Raw genomic sequence first — 20,767 nt, 5'->3', positions numbered from 1 at the left:
GGGACTACAGCTCCACCTGTGGGGAGCTGCACCATCTTGGCTGCAACACACCACCAGCCCCAGAGGATCTGCATGCAGCGTCGGCCTAACACCTCACTTGCCGAACACCACAGGTGGTGTCACGAACTATTCATCTATCAACTACATTTCACCATTCATCCCCCCTTCTACTTGGGCGCCCAGCACCACGGACCGGGTCACCGCTGCTGTGACACATCCTGCTGATACCAACCTGGTACCGAGTACCCCACAGCCCTGGGAGGGCGACCCGCCTGCGCAGTAGCATCTATAAGTAAGAGATAGAGGCTACTGGACAGGGGCCGCCGGTGACATTTTGCTGGATGTAATTTTCCTTCTAAGCCTCACAATAGCCACAATATTATAGGCATTATCTATATATATATTTACCTTAAATTGTCTGTCATCCACTTCCGTCTGGATGTCCTCAAATCCCACAATCCACCGCGCCGCACCGGAAGTAAGCCAACCGCTATATTGGAATACCAAAGTGATGGGTATTCCAATAAGGCACCCGCTGGTGATACCAGGCCCTTCCTCAGTACCACCAGCAGGATACCGCCGGGACCCTCCCGCCACCACTGGACCCGCCGCTGCCTGCCCACCCACCTCTGTCACAGCCGGCAGGAAAGACCGCGGCTTTCGGCCTGTGCTGGAGGTGGGGTGCGGGCGCCATCTGGTGACGCCGCACCCCATCTCCAGCACAGGCCGCAAGCCACGGTCTTTCCTGCCAGCTGGCACCCCCTGCCGCTGCCTGCCCACCATGTACATACACACACACGTACTCACATACACACACACGGACTCACTCACACACACACACATACTCACACATTTCCAGCACAGGCCGCAAACCACCCTCTTTCCTGCCGGCTGTGACTGCACGGAGGTGGGTGCGCAGGCAGCTGCGGGACACATACACCCACATGTACACACACACACACTTCACTCTCGATGCGATAACATCGGGCACACCTCTAGTCAACAATAATATCAATGCTATTATATGCATTATGTAATAATGGGGGCAGGTCAGTGAGGGATCAGCGACCTCTCATAAGCCAATACAGATGAATATGTAATCAGAGCACCACATAAAGCCCCTCCCACAGCCCCGCCCACAGCCCCGCCCCAGAGCACGAGAATCTCATTAACTGAAAACTACAAATACAGATTACACAACAGTAAACCAGAGTTGCCCTCATTTATGTGGGACCATTGGAGCTACTATGGATCCTGAGCAGAAGATTAGAGAGAATAATATTGCTCCCCATTTCAGGAGAGATTGTGCAGTAATCTGAATTCCTTAGGATCAAAAACAATGTAATGTATGACGTGGAGTGAATCCATGACACCAGGGCTGGAGCCAACACATCTCCTGCAGGCGGGAATAAATGTATATTACAGCCATCAGCCACGCACAGCTTAGAGATATATCATGGCACAGGTGGAATGTTTGTCCTGGAGATTATCACAATCCTCCTTGAAGTTAGTTGGTTTTAATACAAATTGAAAAGTCAGGATAAAGGGAAACTCTGCTGTTATTGGACAGAAATTCACACTTAGCCTAAATGTGCAGTGAGGTTATGTGCACACGTTGCGGAATTCCCGCGGAAGTTACCGCGAGAATTCCGGAATTTTATTCCGCGGGAAAATCGCATTTTAAATTCCCACGATTTTCCCACGGAAAACTAGCGTTTTGCAAGCGTAATTAGCTTGCAGAATGCTAGCGTTTTCCAAGCAATATGTAGCATCGCTTGGAGAACTGATGGACAGGTTGGTCACACTCGTCAAACATAGTGTTTGACTAGCGTGACCAACTTTTTACTGTTGAGGCTATGCGGCATCAATAGTAAAAGATCTAATGTTAAAAATAGTAAAAAAAAAAAAAATATATATAAAAAAAAAATCGGCCATATTCACCTTCCGGCGTCCCGTGCAGCGCCCCCAGGCCTCCACGATCCTCCGGCAGGTCCCGTTCCCAGTGATGCATTGCGGCAATGACCTTTGACGTCGCTACATGATCGCGACACGCGACGTCAGCAAACGCATCGCAATGCATCACTGGGAACGGGAGCTGCCGCGTGTATCGCTGAGGCCTGGGGACGCTGCGCGGGACGCCGGAAGGTGAATATAACCCAATTTTTTTATTTTAATTCTATTTTTTACAGGGATATGGTACCCAGAGCCTGGAGGACAGTCTCCTCTCCTCCGGACCGTGGGTACCATCCGCAAATGCTCTGCTTACTTTTCGCATGGTGGGCACAGCCACATGCGGAAAGTAAGCAGAACAATACATTCCTATGTGGGCGGAATCGCCGCGATTCCGCAAATTAATGAGCATGCTGCGGATTTTACCACGAATCGACTCCGTCGCGGGAAAAGCCACAGCATTCGCGCAGCATTGCGGAATCCCATAGGATTGCATGGGTTGCTGTTTTTTCGCATTTTCGCGATGTGTGAACGCAGCCTTAATGTTGTTAATCATAAAAGGGAAGTTTGGCCAGAAAGACTGGACCTGGTCTTGTAGGGACCATGAGACATTCAGCAGCACAGAAGGGAGAGAAGATTCATCCGATAAGATCTCAGGGATCTAGGAAGCCAACAGCATCATTACCCTCCGCTTTCTCTTATAGGCCCAGCATAAGATTTTTCTTCAAGTGATTTTCTATCTTGTCAGCACATTCTTCGTACGCTGTCATTTGGCTTTATAGTTACAGATCTGGGCAGGTAACGGTCAGCGGCTCCTAATGTGAAGGAAAGAATGGCTAATTCCTGTCTCTTTGTCTTGAGAATAAACTTCAGTTGTGTGCAAGCCTTTACTGAGAAAAGAGCAGATATGTAAGGCCAGGATCACACTACTGTGTGTGATGGGAGAAACTCGCACGAGTCTGTTGCATCAACAGCCATGTATTTCTATGCAGCCGCAGCTCCGGTCCTGAGTACAGGCGGCAGCGCCGGATGTTGATGCGAGAGACTCATGCGTTTCTTGTATCACACACGGTAGTGTGATTACGGCCTAACTGTGTTCGGTGTGACTCTTTAAGCGTGCACTCGGCCTATATTGGGTCAGGTACAAGCAATCATATAGATCTCGCTTTAAGGGATCACCCTCACACTAATCCCAGGGAGTAGGTGGATCCTCCAGGTCGTAAGTTCCATGGAAAAGGGCTTTCAATGCCCAAAGTCATGTGAACAGTTTTGGGTGGAGGAGAATGTTGTGGTCTAGAGGCAAAATGGTGATCATGGTAATACGGCCGGACTACACCACCGATAAAGCAGCCACAGCCGGTGACTGAGAGGAATCTGTGACTTCTCTGCATTCAGTGGTTACTACTCACCTGGGTAGTCATATGTGGGAATCTCCTCTTTACACCACTCATCACCCCTCACATATGTCTCTGTAGGATTAATATGGGTCAGATCTTCACCCTGAAACAAATATTGTAAAAGTCACCGACAGATGGAGAAGTCCCATCTATGATCAGCTCTAATCCTGCCATCTCCACCGCTCTCATTACACAAGTATAAAACATATAATACTGGTGGATAAAACAAGACTGAGCACAAGACCTTCACAGCCGTCTACACATCATAGGGGAGACCTCCTGACACCTTCTCTCCATCTACCTGATGATCCTGAGGAGCACTGGGATCTTCTTGTTTACAGTCCTGTGGAAGAAGACGGGGACATCTCTCTGGTGTTGTCCTCTTACTGGATAGATCTGGAGGAAACACATACAGGGACTGAATTCATTCTCTACATACAGATAATTATAGGCCGTGTGTATTTAGTCCTGTCTATTACCTGGTGATGTGAGGGGCTGGGGAACCTCCATTATGACGTCCTTGTACAGATCTCTGTGTCCTTCTAAATACTCCCACTCCTCCATGGAGAAATAGACAGCGACATCCTGACACCTTATAGGAACCTGACACATACAATGATACCGTCATCCCCCCGATCCCTTCATAGTGTTACTGTGTAATGTCCCAGCATTCCCAGCAGTGTCACCTCTCCAGTCAGCAGCTCAATCATCTTGTAGATGAGTTCTAGAATCTTCTGGTCATTGATGTCCTCATGGATCAGGGGGAGAGGTGGAGGCCCCGTGATTGGGCTCAGGGGTCTTCCCCATCCCTCAGACACAGGGTCCTGACAGTGATCACTAGAGGTCTTCTTCACCACTGTGTAATCCTGGTTATGGAGAGACACATTAATAAATCTCACTACAGACATTTCCAGAGTCCTCACCTCTCCAGTTCTGTCCATCTGTTATTCCCATAGATAAGAATGATGTAATGTGACGTCATCAGAATCTCTCACCTCTCCAGTGAGACGGAAGAGGATCTCTAGGGTGAGGTGTAATATCCTCTCCGCCATCTTGTCTCTGTCCATATCCATCCTTGATGGGTAAATCAGGAAAATTCTCTTTTGTAGAAGATCTTCACTGAGAGGATCCGATATTGTAGAGACCTGAATGAGAAGCAGATGATCCGATGTAACATCATAAGAATCCTGTGTAATAATACAATGACAGCAGCAATCTGCAGAGTCGGGAGATATGACTCTGACAAATATATATATATACATACACATATCTATCTATATATATAATTTCACCAAAGAAAGTAAGGACTGCAGTACTCACTGATTGAAAGTCCGTAGTTTATTTGTAGTAAAAGTGTAAAACTTCATGGCCGGGAGGCTGAAGAAAGGAGTGAGCAAACTCTGACGACGGCCTAACAGCGCTTCCACGGGTCAGCTATATATAATCGTCTAATTCTGTCTGTAACGGAAATCCCGCGTCGCTGATTGGTCGCGCCTGGGGACATCACTGAAGGTGGAGGAAGATGGCGCCCGCAGCAATCCTCCACAGGAACTTCACCAACAATGTGCCCTGCCTTAACTTGAGCAGAGGAGGGCGAAAACCCCCCGGTCAGCAAGGGGCAAGCCTAAGGCAGGACGCACATGCTGTTCAGAAGGAAATCTCCCCACCGCCTGAACACCGGGTAGCGGTGACGTCACCACAGAGTAGGAAGATGGCGCGTGCAGCAGGCAGAGACGGAACCTTCACCAGCGGTGTGCCCATGGAAAACAAGGTCAGATGAGGGTCCAGCCCCCCCGGTCTGCAAGGAGCAATCTCAAAGTCGATCCCAGAAGCCTTTCCAAAGCAATTTTCTACACCGCCCGAACATACGGTGGGGCAAAAAAGTATTTAGTCAGTCAGCAATAGTGCAAGTTCCACCATTTAAAAAGATGAGAGGCGTCTGTAATTTACATCATAGTTAGACCTCAACTATGGGAGACAAACTGAGAAAAAAAAAATCCAGAAAATCACATTGTCTGTTTTTTTTTCATTTTATTTGCATATTATGGTGGAAAATAAGTATTTGGTCAGAAACAAAATTTAATCTCAATACTTTGTGATATATCCTTTGTTGGCAATGACAGAGGTCAAACGTTTTCTGTAAGTCTTCACAAGGTTGCCACACACTGTTGTTGGTATGTTGGCCCATTCCTCCATGCAGATCTCCTCTAGAGCAGTGATGTTTTTGGCTTTTCGCTTGGCAACACGGACTTTCAACTCCCTCCAAAGGTTTTCTATAGGGTTGAGATCTGGAGACTGGCTAGGCCACTCCAGGACCTTGAAATGCTTCTTACGAAGCCACTCCTTCGTTGCCCTGGCGGTGTGCTTTGGATCATTGTCATGTTGAAAGACCCAGCCACGTTTCATATTCAATGCCCTTGCTGATGGAAGGAGGTTTGCACTCAAAATCTCACGATACATGGCCCCATTCATTCTTTCATGTACCCGGATCAGTCGTCCTGGCCCCTTTGCAGAGAAACAGCCCCAAAGCATGATGTTTCCACCACCATGCTTTACAGTAGGTATGGTGTTTGATGGATGCATCTCAGTATTCTTTTTCCTCCAAACACGACAAGTTGTGTTTCTACCAAACAGTTCCAGTTTGGTTTCATAAGACCATAGGACATTCTCCCAAAACTCCTCTGGATCATCCAAATGCTCTCTAGCAAACTTCAGACGGGCCCGGACATGTACAGGCTTAAGCAGTGGGACACGTCTGGCACTGCAGGATCTGAGTCCATGGTGGCGTAGTGTGTTACTTATGGTAGGCCTTGTTACATTGGTCCCAGCTCTCTGCAGTTCATTCACTAGGTCCCCCCGCGTGGTTCTGGGATTTTTGCTCACCGTTCTTGTGATCATTCTGACCCCACGGGGTGGGATTTTGCGTGGAGCACCAGATCGAGGGAGATTATCAGTGGTCTTGTATGTCTTCCATTTTCTAATTATTGCTCCCACAGTTGATTTCTTCACTCCAAGCTGGTTGGCTATTGCAGATTCAGTCTTCCCAGCCTGGTGCAGGGCTACAATTTTGTTTCTGGTGTCCTTTGACAGCTCTTTGGTCTTCACCATAGTGGAGTTTGGAGTCAGACTGTTTGAGGGTGTGCACAGGTGTCTTTTTATACTGATAACAAGTTTAAACAGGTGCCATTACTACAGGTAATGAGTGGAGGAAAGAGGAGACTCTTAAAGAAGAAGTTACAGGTCTGTGAGAGCCAGAAATCTTGATTGCTTGTTTCTGACCAAATACTTATTTTCCACCATAATATGCAAATAAAATGATAAAAAAAACAGACAATGTGATTTTCTGGATTTTTTTTTCTCCGTTTGTCTCCCATAGTTGAGGTCTACCTATGATGTAAATTACAGACGCCTCTCATCTTTTTAAGTGGTGGAACTTGCACTATTGCTGACTGACTGACTAAATACTTTTTTGCCCCACTGTATATATTTGGCAGAGTCTTAACTCCCGACTCTGCAGATTGCTGCTGTCGTTGTAGGCCCAGACCAGATGGTATGGAGATGAATGAGGGAGACCAAAGTTCAAAAACAGACTTTCCTTTGCTTAACAAGACCTTGATGTGAAGTATATACATCAGACGGCAGGCACAACACTTTATGAATGCGTCTTCTGCATTATGCAGTCAGGAACTTTCCGGTTACATGCGGCAGTACATAACCTTTGCTATAAGCCACAATAGTGCAGCAAACCTGAGCTAATGACCTCTTCCTGCTCTGTGTCTCCGCTATGTTCCCTGCCTGGAATCCGAATTCTTACTGCCATTATATCTTTGCTTTCCTTCAGAGCGTACCGTGCCGTGGTTCCCACACTGTCAGAACACAGCATGACCGCTCAGCTGTGATCGGAGGTAAAAAGTTAATCTCCAGTCACTGGTGTCAGCTCTAATCCTGCCATCTCCACCGTTCTCATTACACAAGTATAAAACATATAATACTGGTGGATAAAACAAGACTGAGCACAAGACCTTCACAGCCGTCTACACATCATAGGGGAGATCTCCTGACACCTTCTCTCCATCTACCTGATGATCCTGAGGAGCACTGGGATCTTCTTGGTTACAGTCCTGTGGAAGAAGAGGACGGGGACATCTCTCTGGTGTTGTCCTCTTACTGGATAGATCTGGAGGAAACACATACAGGGACTTCATTCTCTACATACAGATAATTATAGGCCGTGTGTATTTAGTCCTGTCTATTACCTGGAGATGTGAGGGGCTGGGGAACCTCCATTATGATGTTCTTGTACAGATCTCTGTGTCCTTCTAAATACTCCCACTCCTCCATGGAGAAATAGACAGCGACATCCTGACACCTTATAGGAACCTGACACATACAATGATACCGTCATCCCCCGATCCCTTCATACTGTTACTGTATAATGTCGGTCTGTCATACCAATTTTGTCGTTCTAAGGATAACATCTGAAATATGCCTGAAAATGATTCCCTGCTATAGATGCTTCATTATTATTATTACTATGCTTCACTATTACTATCACTCTGACAATCGATCTGCTTCATCCACAGGTATGTGTTCTGGCTGCAATACCATCATCACCCATCTTTCCTGAACCCCAATCACCACTGTATCTGTCTGCTATCAATGGTATGTGTTCAGGCTGCAATACCATCATCACCCAGCTTTCCTGAACCCCAATCACCCCTGTACCTGTCTGCTATCACGGGTATATGTTATGGCTGCAATACCTTCTCCCTTTGCATTTCCTCTTGTGACTTTAATTAATCATCTCCTGTGTCTGCATCCAGTCTCCCTGCTGCTCCTCCCTTTCTGATCACACCTGGGCCCTTTCATGTGCTGTTAAGTTAGATTCAGACGTAGAGGTCTGTTTGACCTCGGTCTGTCTTTGCAAGGATGTTTTCTAAGGATAACATCTGAAATGAGCCTGAAGTGACCAGAAGGTGCGACTTAGGCTACTTTCACACTAGCGTCGGTATGGGCCCGTCACAATGCGTCGGGCCGACGTACCGATGCACATTGTGAAAGATTTGCACAACGGGGGCAGCGGATGCAGTTTTTCAACGCATCCGCTTCCCCATTGTAATGTCCAGGGAGGAGGGGGCCGAGTTTCGGCCGTGCACGCGTGGTCGAAAATGGCGGACACGACGCAGAAAAAAAAGTTACATGTAACGTTTTTGTGTGCGTCGCGGCCGCCAAAACACGACGCATCCGTCGCACGATGGATGCGACGTGTGGCCATACGTCGCAATGCGTCGCTAATGCAAGTCTATGGAGAAAAAACACATCCTGTGGGCAACTTTGCAGGATGCGTTTTTTCTCCAAAACTATGCATTGCGACGTACGTCACACGACGCTAGTGTGAAAGTAGCCTAACCGCTGCGTTTACATGTACTAAATTTCTTTTGCCTTCTAAATTACTCTCACCATGCTGACATACGCACTAACAGTTTTGACTCTACTACTCCCTACTCTCCTTCGCTATCCGCAAACCCCAGCACCTGCTAGCCAAATAATAATCTCTCCTTCCCTCTTGCCTCCCTACCTGACCTCCTCTGCTGACCTGCCCCTCGACCTCAGAGCTTTCCTAATACAAAACAAGCCACCCACCCTCCTTCTCCCACATGCTCTCCCTCTCTCTGCTTCTCCTCACTACTGGTGACATATCTCCCAACCCTGGACCCCCACAGCCCATACCTCCCATCATTACCCCCTTCTATCGTTCCCAAACCAACACAAACACCAGAAATCTTTCTCACCTCAAATTCGTGCCATTGACACCCACCACCCTGCTCCCACTCTTTGGATCACTCTGGAATGCCCGCTCCGTCTGCAATAAACTCCATGTGATTCACGACCTCTTTACCTCTCGTAATTTTTCCTTCCTTGGCCTCACCGAATATTGGCTGACACCCTCCGACACAGCCTCCCCTGCTGTGCTAGGTTACGGCGGCCTCCACTTCATCCATACTCCTCGCCCTGGCAACAGACATGGCGGAGGAGTGGGCCTTCTCCTTTCTTCCAACTGCACCTTCAACCCAATCCCACCTCTTCCCTGCCTTGTCCTCCCCTCTTTTGAAGTCCACTCTGTCCGCATCTACTCTCCCTCCAACCTCCAAGTGGCCATCATATACCGACCTCCAGGCCCGACCACTGCCTTCATTGACCAATTCTCCACCTGGCTCCTTCACTTTCTCTCTGCTGACATTCCCATCATCATCATGGGTGACTTCAACATCCCCATTGACACACACCATTCAGCAGCCTCCAAACTCCTGTCCCTTACTTCATCTTTTGGACTTACTCAGTGGTCCTCCTCAGCCACCCACACAGACGGACATACATACATTAGACCTGGCCTTCACCCGCCTCTGCTCTCTTTCTAACTTCACCACCTCCCATCTCCTTCTATCTGACCACCATCTACTCACTTTCTCATCCCTGTCCTCCTCACCTGTCACCGATGTCCAGAAGCATGCGCACCCCCACAGAAACCACACACATCTAGACACTCGCACACTCTCTGACTCTATTCTACCACTGTCCTCCATATCTTCACTTCATGACACTGACACTACTTTCTACAATGCCACTCTTGCATCCGCCATCAACTTGGTCGCCTGTTGTGAATTTGCTTTCTGGCCTGCTTTTGAGTACCCTAGGATCTGCGGTTTAGGCTGGTGAACTAAGACCTCAGGAGGCACCGCAGATCCTAGGGTACTCAAAAGCAGGCCAGAAAGCAAATTCACAACAGTTGTGGTCAGCCAGCCCCGGCGGGGGCTGTGCTGAATTTCCATCCTTATGTTACTGTTTGTGCCAGTTTGTTTTTGTCCCTTATTGGATTGGCCTCTTTTTGCTCTGCTTTCAGAATATACCAGAGTGCTGATATAGTGGGCGAAGTCTAGTGACTTCAGTATTTTTCTATCAGACGTGTTGGGCATTTTTTGCAGGGTTTTTTGCGTGATTGCAGACATAGTCTTTCCTTTCCTGTCTAGTCAGTGTGGGCCCCATCATTTGCTCAGTCTATTTTCCTACCTGCATTTGTGTTTTCATCTTGTCTCACCGACAATGTATGCTTGGGGGCTATCTATTCCTTTGGGGTCTGCTCTGGGGCAGTTTAGATTTCCCCTTTCTTGCTTTAGGCTTATTTAGTTCTCCGGCTGTGTCGAGGCGTCTAGAATCATCGTAGGTACGCTCCATGGCTACTGCTAGTTGGCCCCCTCCAACCTCCCTCATCTCTGCCGAGGACTTCGCGCACACTTCAAAACCAAGATAGACCAAACACGGCATGTCTTTATTGCTCAACCACCACAACCCCTTTGCACACCAGACCAATGCCCAAACCCCATAACCTCCCTATCTAACATCACTGAAGGGGAGCTTGCTCATCTTCTCTCCAAATCACACCTTACCACTTGTGCACTTGACCCTATGCCATCCCACCTCCTCCCCACCACACTTATCCCATCCTTAACCCACCTCTTCAACCTATCATTAACTTCTGGTACCTTCCCTTCTGCTTTCAAACATGCCACAATCACGCCTATCCTTAAAAAGCCAACCCTCGACCCAACAGCCACGTCCAGCTGTCGCCCAATATCGCTGCTCCCATTCGCTTCTAAACTCCTGGAGCAGCATGTCCACGCTGAACTTTCCTCCCACCTCTCATCTAACTTGCTCTTTGACAATCTACAATGTCGGTTCCGCCCCATCACTCCACTGAGACAGCCCTGACCAAAATTACTAACGACTTACTTACAGCCAAAGCTAACGGACAATACTCTATACTCCTCCTTCTAGACCTGTCCTCTGCTTTCAACACAGTTGACCACTGCCTCCTACCACAGATCCTCTCCTCCTTCGGCATCAAAGACCTCGCCCTATCCTGGATCTCCTCATACCTCTCCAACCGCACATTCAGCATCTCCCACTCCCACACTACCTCCTCATCCCACCCTCTCTCTGTTGGAGTCCCCCAAGGCTCTGCTCTAAGACCCCTACTCTTCTCAATCTATACACTTGGCCTGGGGCAACTCATAAAGTCCCACAGATTCCAGTACCACCTTTATGACGATGATACTCAGATCTACCTCTCTGGCCCAGACGTCACCTCTCTGCTCTACAGAATCCCGGAGTGTCTATCAGCCATAGTCTCCTTCTTCTCCTCTCGCTTCCTCAAACTCAATGTGGACAAATCTGAACTAGTCATCTTTCCCCCCATCTCACAAATCTTCCTTACCCGACCTTTCTATAACAATTGACATCACGCTTTCCCCCCTACCGGAGGTCCGCTGCCTCGGAGTAACCCTTGACTCTGCCCTGTCCTTCAAACCGCACATCCAAGCTCTCTCCACCTCCTGCCGCCTCCAGCTCAAAAATATTTTCAGAATCCGTCCCTTCCTCAACCTTCAATCTACTAAACTACTTGTGCATGCCCTCATCATCTCCCGCCTCGACTATTGCAACATCCTTTTCTGTGGCTTCCCTGCTAACACCCTTGCACCTCTCCAGTCCATCCTTAACTCTGCCGCCTGACTAATTCATCTCTCTCCTCACTACTCCTCCGCTTCTCCCCTCTGCAAATCTCTTCACTGGCTCCCATTCCCTCAGCATATCCAATTCAAATTACTAATACTGACCTACAAGGCCATCTATAACCGGTCTCCTACATATATCTCTGAACTAATCTCCCGATACCTTCCCTCACGTAATCTCTGGTCTTCCCAAGACCTCCTTCTCTCCTCCACGCTTAATCACTCCTCACCCAACCGCTTCCAAGACTTCTCCCGAATAGCCCCCATCCTCTGGAATTCCCTGCCCTAACACGTCCGACTATCATCCACACTCGGATCCTTCAGACGGAACCTGAAAACCCACCTCTTCAAAAAAGCCTACAGCCTGCAATGCTGGCTCCTCACCACTACTGGAGCTACCGCCTAACCATCACTGGAGCTGCTGCAACCCCCCAATCTACTGTCTCCTTCCCCACCATACTGTAGCATTTAAGCCCGAAAGGGAAGGGTTCTCTCTCCCCTCTGTATCAATCTGTCATTGTTAGTTTGCTTACTGTAAGTGATATCTGTAATTTGTATGTAACCCCTTCTCATGTACAGCACCATGGAATCAATGGTGCTCTATAAATAAATTATAATAATGCAGCATTCCCAGCAATGTCACCTCTCCAGTCAGCAGCTCAATCATCTTGTAGATGAGGTCTAGGTTCTTCTGGTGATTGATGTCCTCATGGATCAGGGGGTGAGGTGGAGGCCCCGTGATTGGGCTCAGGGGTCTTCCCCATCCCTCAGACACAGGGTCCTGACAGCGATCACTAGAGGTCTTCTTCACCACTGTGTAATCCTGGTTATGGAGAGACACATTAATAAATCTCACTACAGACATTTCCAGAGTCCTCACCTCTCCAGTTCTGTCCATCTGTTATTCCCATAGATAAGAATGATGTTATGTGACATCATCAGAATCTCTCACCTCTCCAGTGAGACGGAAGAGGATCTCTAGGGTGAGGTGTAATATCCTCTCCGCCATCTTGTCTCTGTCCATATCCATCCTTGATGGGTAAATCAGGAAAAATTCTCTTTTGTAGAAGATCTTCACTGAGAGGATCCGATATTGTAGAGACCTGAATGAGAAGAAGATGATCCGATGTAACATCATAAGAATCTGGTGTAATAATACAATTACTGGAGATAATAAGGGAAACATATGAGGAGATTTATTATCTTACAGGGTTTAGTTTTCTTCCCTGACATCTACTAATAAAACCTATATATTTAGGCCACAGACAACAAGCAGTTTCCTCCTCGGAGTCGGCAGCTGAACACGTTCCTCATAGACTCATCTTCCATAACGTGAATTCTCGTCTCATTACCGACACTGGAATCGGCATTAGCAATACTGCAGGAGATATTCATTACACGCGACATGAGAAATAACTCCTTCATGATGAGGACGACATCTTCATCTTCTACTGCGGCTCTAGAGACAGATTTGACCAGAGTCGGTCACTGCCTCCATCCCCACCGGCCGTCTATATGAAGGTTTCCCGTCTTCCCCGCACTGGAATCTTCTATCACGTTAGATCTCAGCTCTGAGTCACACACAGAAGTTTGAGGCTTTTAGAAGAGATTTTTAGTTTCCACAATCACAACGGACAGAAATGATCTGATCCCAAAGTCTCCATGTACAGTGATTTATGGGGATTATTTCTGGCCTTAAGCTTTCCTATATTACAAGAAAAACTCCAGAAAAAGCCGATATTAAAATGTTTCTCAAGAAAATTGGCTCCAACAATTCTTGTAAAAATAAAAATAAAAACATAAAAATGCAGAAGACACATTTTAATATATTTTAACAAGTGAAACATTTTTTTTTACAAATTAACTCTTTTGGGCCCCAGAACATAGATGTACACCGCAGGGACGGCACAGATGAGGCTGCAACAAAAACCCTGACAGTTTAACCACTTACTGCAGTGAAAAGCAAACATGGCATCTAGGAAGGTGTGACAGAGTTTGGCTGAATGCCCCCGCCTCCAAGTACTCGATAGTATGGGGCGGCCTAGTTACTCCGATACTTACATGCCTAATAATGGGGTCTGGGCTGCAATGTATGAAGGTCTATTAGGCTGGGCCAGAGGCAGCGTCCAATAAGTTACCTTATAACCCCCCAATACACAGTAGACTAATTTTCCATGAAAGCACTGATTTCGGAGGATTTGGCCGACCATATAATGTATTTGGGGGCCTCCCGACAGATGATGTCAGGGCAGAGAAGGATCTGACATCCTGAATTTCAGAGGATAATCCATTTGTTCTTCCTGTAGATAATCCTCCGCTAGAGGAGTCTGGAGGCGACTCTCTCATACAGACCACAGGAAAGCTGGGGGAGTCGGGAGAGATCGCCGTCTGCCAAATGACCGTTCAGCCAACTCTGATCTCATGCGTATGGGGCCGTTAGTATTACACTGACAGGCAGTGATGATACACGGCACTACAGTAGTACAGGGCATCACCGGAGCCATCAGAGGCTTGTATGTTGTATGATCGCACTGATCAGAGGGGTTTAAAAAAGGTTTAAAGTGAAAAAAAATCAGTTTCAGCAACAAGAAATATCCATCACTATATGGAAAGCAGAGTCACTGCACAATGTTAGTTACGTCACGTCCATAACTACTTTATTATACTCTATTATCCTGTACACAGTGGAGTAGATAGAAATCACAGATCCCACAACAATAGCTGGAATTGGACCCTCCAACACAAAGAAAAAAAAAACTCTCTCTCTCTCTATCTATATACCCTGTTCAAAAAAATAAAGGGAACACTTAAACAACAGAATATAACTCCAAGTAAATCAAACTTCTGTGAAATCAAACTGTCCACTTAGGAAGCAACACTGATTGACAATCAATTTCACATGCTGTTGTGCAAATGGAATAGACAACAGATGGAAATTATTGGCAATTATCAAGGCACCCTCAATAAAGGAGTGGTTCTGCAGGTGGGGACCACAGACCACATCTCAGTACCAATGCTTTCTGGCTGATGTTTCGGTCACTTTTGAATGTTGGTTGTGCTTTCATACTCGTAGTAACATGAGACGGACTCTACAACACACACAAGTGGCTCAGGTAGTGCAGCTCAACCAGGATGGCACATCAATGCGAGCTGTGGCAAGAAGGTTTGCTGTGTCTGTCAGCGTAGTGTCCAGAGGCTGGAGGCGCTACCAGGAGACAGGCCAGTACACCAGGAGATGTGGAGGGGGCCGTATGAGGGCAACAACCCAGCAGCAGGACCGCTACCTCAACCTTTGTGCAAGGAGAGACAGGAGGAGCACTGCCAGAGACCTGCAAAATGATCTTCAGCAGGCCACAAATGTTCATGTGTCTGCACAAATGGTTAGAAACTGACTCCATGAGGATGGTCTGAGGGCCCGACGTCCACAGATGGGGTTGTGCTCACAGCCCAACTCCGTACAGGACGCTTGGCATTTGCCACAGAACACCAGGATTGGCAAATTCACCACTGGCGCCCTGTGCTCTTCACAGATGGAAGCAGGTTCACACTGAGCACATGTGACAGCCGTGACAGAGTCTGGAGACGCCGTGGAGAGCGATCTGCTGCCTGCAGCATCCTTCAGCATGACCGGTTTGGCAGTGGTCAGTAATGGTGTGGGGTGGCATTTCTTTGGAGGGTCACACGATGTTGGGCTGTGAGCACAACCCCCATGGAGACACAATTGGGCCTTTACCTGGAGATAACTTAAGTGGGGAATTCAGCTCTTTTCGAACTTAAGGGATCTGTATATGGAGTCTACAAACTACAGTGGGGAAAATAAGGATTTGTTACGCTGCCAATTTTGTGGTAAAGTCACATTTTTGTGAGGAAAAAAGTAAAATTGTCATTTTTTCCTTCCACATTGCTTATATTCCTGTCACACTATCCGAATTCAGATATTGTCCTGTCAGAAAGGAGAATACAGGGGGCGAAAGGGTTAATAGGACTCACAGGAGGAACCGGCCCAGAAAGCAGAAGATCCAGGACTGTCCGCCACATATATGACTGCTCTGTGCACAGGACCTGTGATGAGGTCACAGGAGGGGAGGAGTCAGGGGTCACATGATATCCGAAGTGAAGACTCTCAGTGGTAGTGATGGGAAGTTCGGCTCTTTTTGGTGATCCCTCTCATTTGGCTCTGCTCACCATAAAGAGACGGCTCTTTTTTTAAATAGAAATCTGTTCTAGGTCTTTGCCTGTACAGTGAGGCCTCATTATACCAATGTATAAGGATCTAGTGACGCAGTGTAGACTGTTATTCAGCATTGCTGTTTCCTCAGATTGTCAGCTCTTGTGATCAGGCCCCTGCTCCTCGCTCCGGTCTCTCCTGTACAGTGAGGCCTCATTATACCCCTGTAAAAGGATCTAGTGACGCAGTGTAGACTGTTATTCAGCATTGCTGCTTCCTCAGATTGTCAGCTCTTGTGATCAGGCCCCTGATCCTCGCTCCGGTCTCTCCTGTACAGTGAGGCCTCATTATACCCCTGTATAAGGAGCTAGTGACGCAGTGTAGACTGTTATTCAGCATTGCTGCTTCCTCAGATTGTCAGCTCTTGTGATCAGGCCCCTGATCCTCGCTCCGGTCTCTCCTGTACAGTGAGGCCTCATTATACTCCTGTATAAGGATCTAGTGACGCAGTGTAGACTGTTAATCAGCATTGCTGTCTCCTCAGATTGTCAGCTCTTGTGATCAGGCCCCGGCTCCTCGCTCCGGTCTCTCCTGTACAGTGAGGCCTCATTATACCCTTGTATAAGGATCTAGTGACGCAGTGTAGACTGTTAATCAGCATTGCTGTGTCCTCAGATTGTCAGCTCTTGTGATCAGGCCCCTGCTCCTCGCTCCGGTCTCTCCTGTACAGTGAGGCCTCATTATACCCCTGTATAAGGATCTAGTGACGCAGTGTAGACTGTTATTCAGCATTGCTGTGTCCTCAGATTGTCAGCTCTTGTGATCAGGCCCCGGCTCCTCGCTCCGGTCTCTCCTGTACAGTGAGGCCTCATTATACTCCTGTATAAGGATCTAGTGACGCAGTGTAGACTGTTAATCAGCATTGCTGTGTCCTCAGATTGTCAGCTCTTGTGATCAGGCCCCGGCTCCTCGCTCCGGTCTCTCCTGTACAGTGAGGCCTCATTATACCCCTGTAAAAGGATCTAGTGACGCAGTGTAGACTGTTATTCAGCATTGCTGCTTCCTCAGATTGTCAGCTCTTGTGATCAGGCCCCTGATCCTCGCTCCGGTCTCTCCTGTACAGTGAGGCCTCATTATACCCCTGTATAAGGATCTAGTGACGCAGTGTAGACTGTTATTCAGCATTGCTGTGTCCTCAGATTGTCAGCTCTTGTGATCAGGCCCCGGCTCCTCGCTCCGGTCTCTCCTGTACAGTGAGGCCTCATTATACTCCTGTATAAGGATCTAGTGACGCAGTGTAGACTGTTAATCAGCATTGCTGTCTCCTCAGATTGTCAGCTCTTGTGATCAGGCCCCGGCTCCTCGCTCCGGTCTCTCCTGTACAGTGAGGCCTCATTATACCCCTGTATAAGGATCTATTGACGCAGTGTAGACTGTTATTCAGCATTGCTGTCTCCTCAGATTGTCAGCTCTTGTGATCAGGCCCCGGCTCCTCGCTCCGGTCTCTCCTGTACAGTGAGGCCTCATTATACCCTTGTATAAGGATCTAGTGACGCAGTGTAGACTGTTAATCAGCATTGCTGTGTCCTCAGATTGTCAGCTCTTGTGATCAGGCCCCTGCTCCTCGCTCCGGTCTCTCCTGTACAGTGAGGCCTCATTATACCCCTGTATAAGGATCTAGTGACGCAGTGTAGACTGTTATTCAGCATTGCTGTGTCCTCAGATTGTCAGCTCTTGTGATCAGGCCCCGGCTCCTCGCTCCGGTCTCTCCTGTACAGTGAGGCCTCATTATACTCCTGTATAAGGATCTAGTGACGCAGTGTAGACTGTTAATCAGCATTGCTGTGTCCTCAGATTGTCAGCTCTTGTGATCAGGCCCCGGCTCCTCGCTCCGGTCTCTCCTGTACAGTGAGGCCTCATTATACCCCTGTAAAAGGATCTAGTGACGCAGTGTAGACTGTTATTCAGCATTGCTGCTTCCTCAGATTGTCAGCTCTTGTGATCAGGCCCCTGATCCTCGCTCCGGTCTCTCCTGTACAGTGAGGCCTCATTATACCCCTGTATAAGGATCTAGTGACGCAGTGTAGACTGTTATTCAGCATTGCTGTGTCCTCAGATTGTCAGCTCTTGTGATCAGGCCCCGGCTCCTCGCTCCGGTCTCTCCTGTACAGTGAGGCCTCATTATACTCCTGTATAAGGATCTAGTGACGCAGTGTAGACTGTTAATCAGCATTGCTGTCTCCTCAGATTGTCAGCTCTTGTGATCAGGCCCCGGCTCCTCGCTCCGGTCTCTCCTGTACAGTGAGGCCTCATTATACCCTTGTATAAGGATCTAGTGACGCAGTGTAGACTGTTAATCAGCATTGCTGTGTCCTCAGATTGTCAGCTCTTGTGATCAGGCCCCTGCTCCTCGCTCCGGTCTCTCCTGTACAGTGAGGCCTCATTATACCCTTGTATAAGGATCTAGTGACGCAGTGTAGACTGTTAATCAGCATTGCTGTGTCCTCAGATTGTCAGCTCTTGTGATCAGGCCCCTGCTCCTCGCTCCAGTCTCTCCTGTACAGTGAGGTCTCATTATACCCCTGTATGAGGATCTAGTGACGCAGTGTAGACTGTTATTCAGCATTGCTGTCTCCTCAGATTGTCAGCTCTTGTGATCAGGCCCCGGCTCCTCGCTACGGTCTCTCTTGTACAGTGAGGCCTCATTATACCCCTGTATAAGGATCTAGTGACGCAGTGTAGACTGTTAATCAGCATTGCTGTGTCCTCAGATTGTCAGCTCTTGTGATCAGGCCCCGGCTCCTCGCTCCGGTCTCTCCTGTACAGTGAGGCCTCATTATACTCCTGTATAAGGATCTAGTGACGCAGTGTAGACTGTTATTCAGCATTGCTGCTTCCTCAGATTGTCAGCTCTTGTGATCAGGCCCCGGCTCCTCGCTCCGGTCTCTCTTGTACAGTGAGGCCTCATTATACCCCTGTATAAGGATCTAGTGACGCAGTGTAGACTGTTAATCAGCATTGCTGTGTCCTCAGATTGTCAGCTCTTGTGATCAGGCCCCGGCTCCTCGCTCCGGTCTCTCCTGTACAGTGAGGCCTCATTATACTCCTGTATAAGGATCTAGTGACGCAGTGTAGACTGTTATTCAGCATTGCTGCTTCCTCAGATTGTCAGCTCTTGTGATCAGGCCCCGGCTCCTCGCTCCGGTCTCTCTTGTACAGTGAGGCCTCATTATACCCCTGTATAAGGATCTAGTGACGCAGTGTAGACTGTTAATCAGCATTGCTGTGTCCTCAGATTGTCAGCTCTTGTGATCAGGCCCCGGCTCCTCGCTCCGGTCTCTCCTGTACAGTGAGGCCTCATTATACTCCTGTATAAGGATCTAGTGACGCAGTGTAGACTGTTATTCAGCATTGCTGCTTCCTCAGATTGTCAGCTCTTGTGATCAGGCCCCTGCTCCTTGCTCCGGTCTCTCCTGTACAGTGAGGCCTCATTATACCCCTGTATAAGGATCTAGTGACGCAGTGTAGACTGTTATTCAGCATTGCTGTTTCCTCAGATTGTCAGCTCTTGTGATCAGTCCCCTGCTCCGGTCTCTCCTGTACAGTGAGGCCTCATTATACCCCTGTATAAGGATCTAGTGACGCAGTGTAGACTGTTATTCTGCATTGCTGTCTCCTCAGATTGTCAGCTCTTGTGATCAGGCCCTTGCTCCTCGCTCCGGTCTCTCCTGTACAGTGAGGCCTCATTATACCCCTGTATAAGGATCTAGTGACGCAGTGTAGACTGTTATCCAGCATTGCTGTTTCCTCAGATTGTCAGCTCTTGTGATCAGGCCTCTGCTCCTCGCTCCGGTCTCTCCTGTACAGTGAGGCCTCATTATACCCCTGTATAAGGATCTAGTGACGCAGTGTAGACTGTTATTCTTCATTGCTGTCTCCTCAGATTGTCAGCTCTTGTGATCAGGCCCTTGCTCCTCGCTCCGGTCTCTCCTGTACAGTGAGGCCTCATTATACCCCTGTATAAGGATCTAGTGACGCAGTGTAGACTGTTATTCAGCATTGCTGTTTCCTCAGATTGTCAGCTCTTGTGATCAGGCCTCTGCTCCTCGCTCCGGTCTCTCTTGTACAGTGAGGCCTAATTATATCCCTGTATAAGGATCTAGTGACGCAGTGTAGACTGTTATTCAGCATTGCTGCTTCCTCAGATTGTCAGCTCTTGTGATCAGGCCCCTGATCCTCGCTCCGGTCTCTCCTGTACAGTGAGGCCTCATTATACCCCTGTATAAGGATCTAGTGACGCAGTGTAGACTGTTATTCAGCATTGCTGTTTCCTCAGATTGTCAGCTCTTGTGATCAGTCCCCTGCTCCGGTCTCTCCTGTACAGTGAGGCCTCATTATACCCCTGTATAAGGATCTAGTGACGCAGTGTAGACTGTTATTCTGCATTGCTGTCTCCTCAGATTGTCAGCTCTTGTGATCAGGCCCTTGCTCCTCGCTCCGGTCTCTCCTGTACAGTGAGGCCTCATTATACCCCTGTATAAGGATCTAGTGACGCAGTGTAGACTGTTATTCAGCATTGCTGTTTCCTCAGATTGTCAGCTCTTGTGATCAGGCCCCGGCTCCTCGCTCCGGTCTCTCCTGTACAGTGAGGCCTCATTATACCCCTGTATAAGGATCTAGTGACG

The 20,767-nt window shown here is 48.2% G+C and overlaps 1 protein-coding gene across 1 annotated transcript in view; it reads right to left on the bottom strand.

Annotated features, from left to right (window-relative positions):
- LOC141063322 (uncharacterized) overlaps positions 1-20,767 on the bottom strand; it is a 114,603-nt gene that overhangs the window by 52,024 nt on the left and 41,812 nt on the right. The window contains exons 2-7 of the mRNA XM_073557373.1: positions 12,558-12,737; positions 7,604-7,727; positions 6,939-6,958; positions 3,827-3,950; positions 3,649-3,743; positions 3,360-3,450 (exon numbers count right to left, since the gene is read on the bottom strand). Of these exons, the coding sequence (XP_073413474.1) occupies positions 3,360-3,450; positions 3,649-3,743; positions 3,827-3,950; positions 6,939-6,958; positions 7,604-7,727; positions 12,558-12,737 (634 nt within the window). The remainder of the gene's footprint in view (positions 1-3,359; positions 3,451-3,648; positions 3,744-3,826; positions 3,951-6,938; positions 6,959-7,603; positions 7,728-12,557; positions 12,738-20,767) is intronic.

Source organism: Dendrobates tinctorius, unplaced genomic scaffold (genome assembly GCF_039654945.1).
Source record: "Dendrobates tinctorius isolate UK_male_01 unplaced genomic scaffold, ASM3965494v1 ptg000249l, whole genome shotgun sequence".
Taxonomy (NCBI): domain Eukaryota; kingdom Metazoa; phylum Chordata; class Amphibia; order Anura; family Dendrobatidae; genus Dendrobates; species Dendrobates tinctorius.
This window is presented reverse-complemented; position numbering and strand designations above follow the sequence as displayed.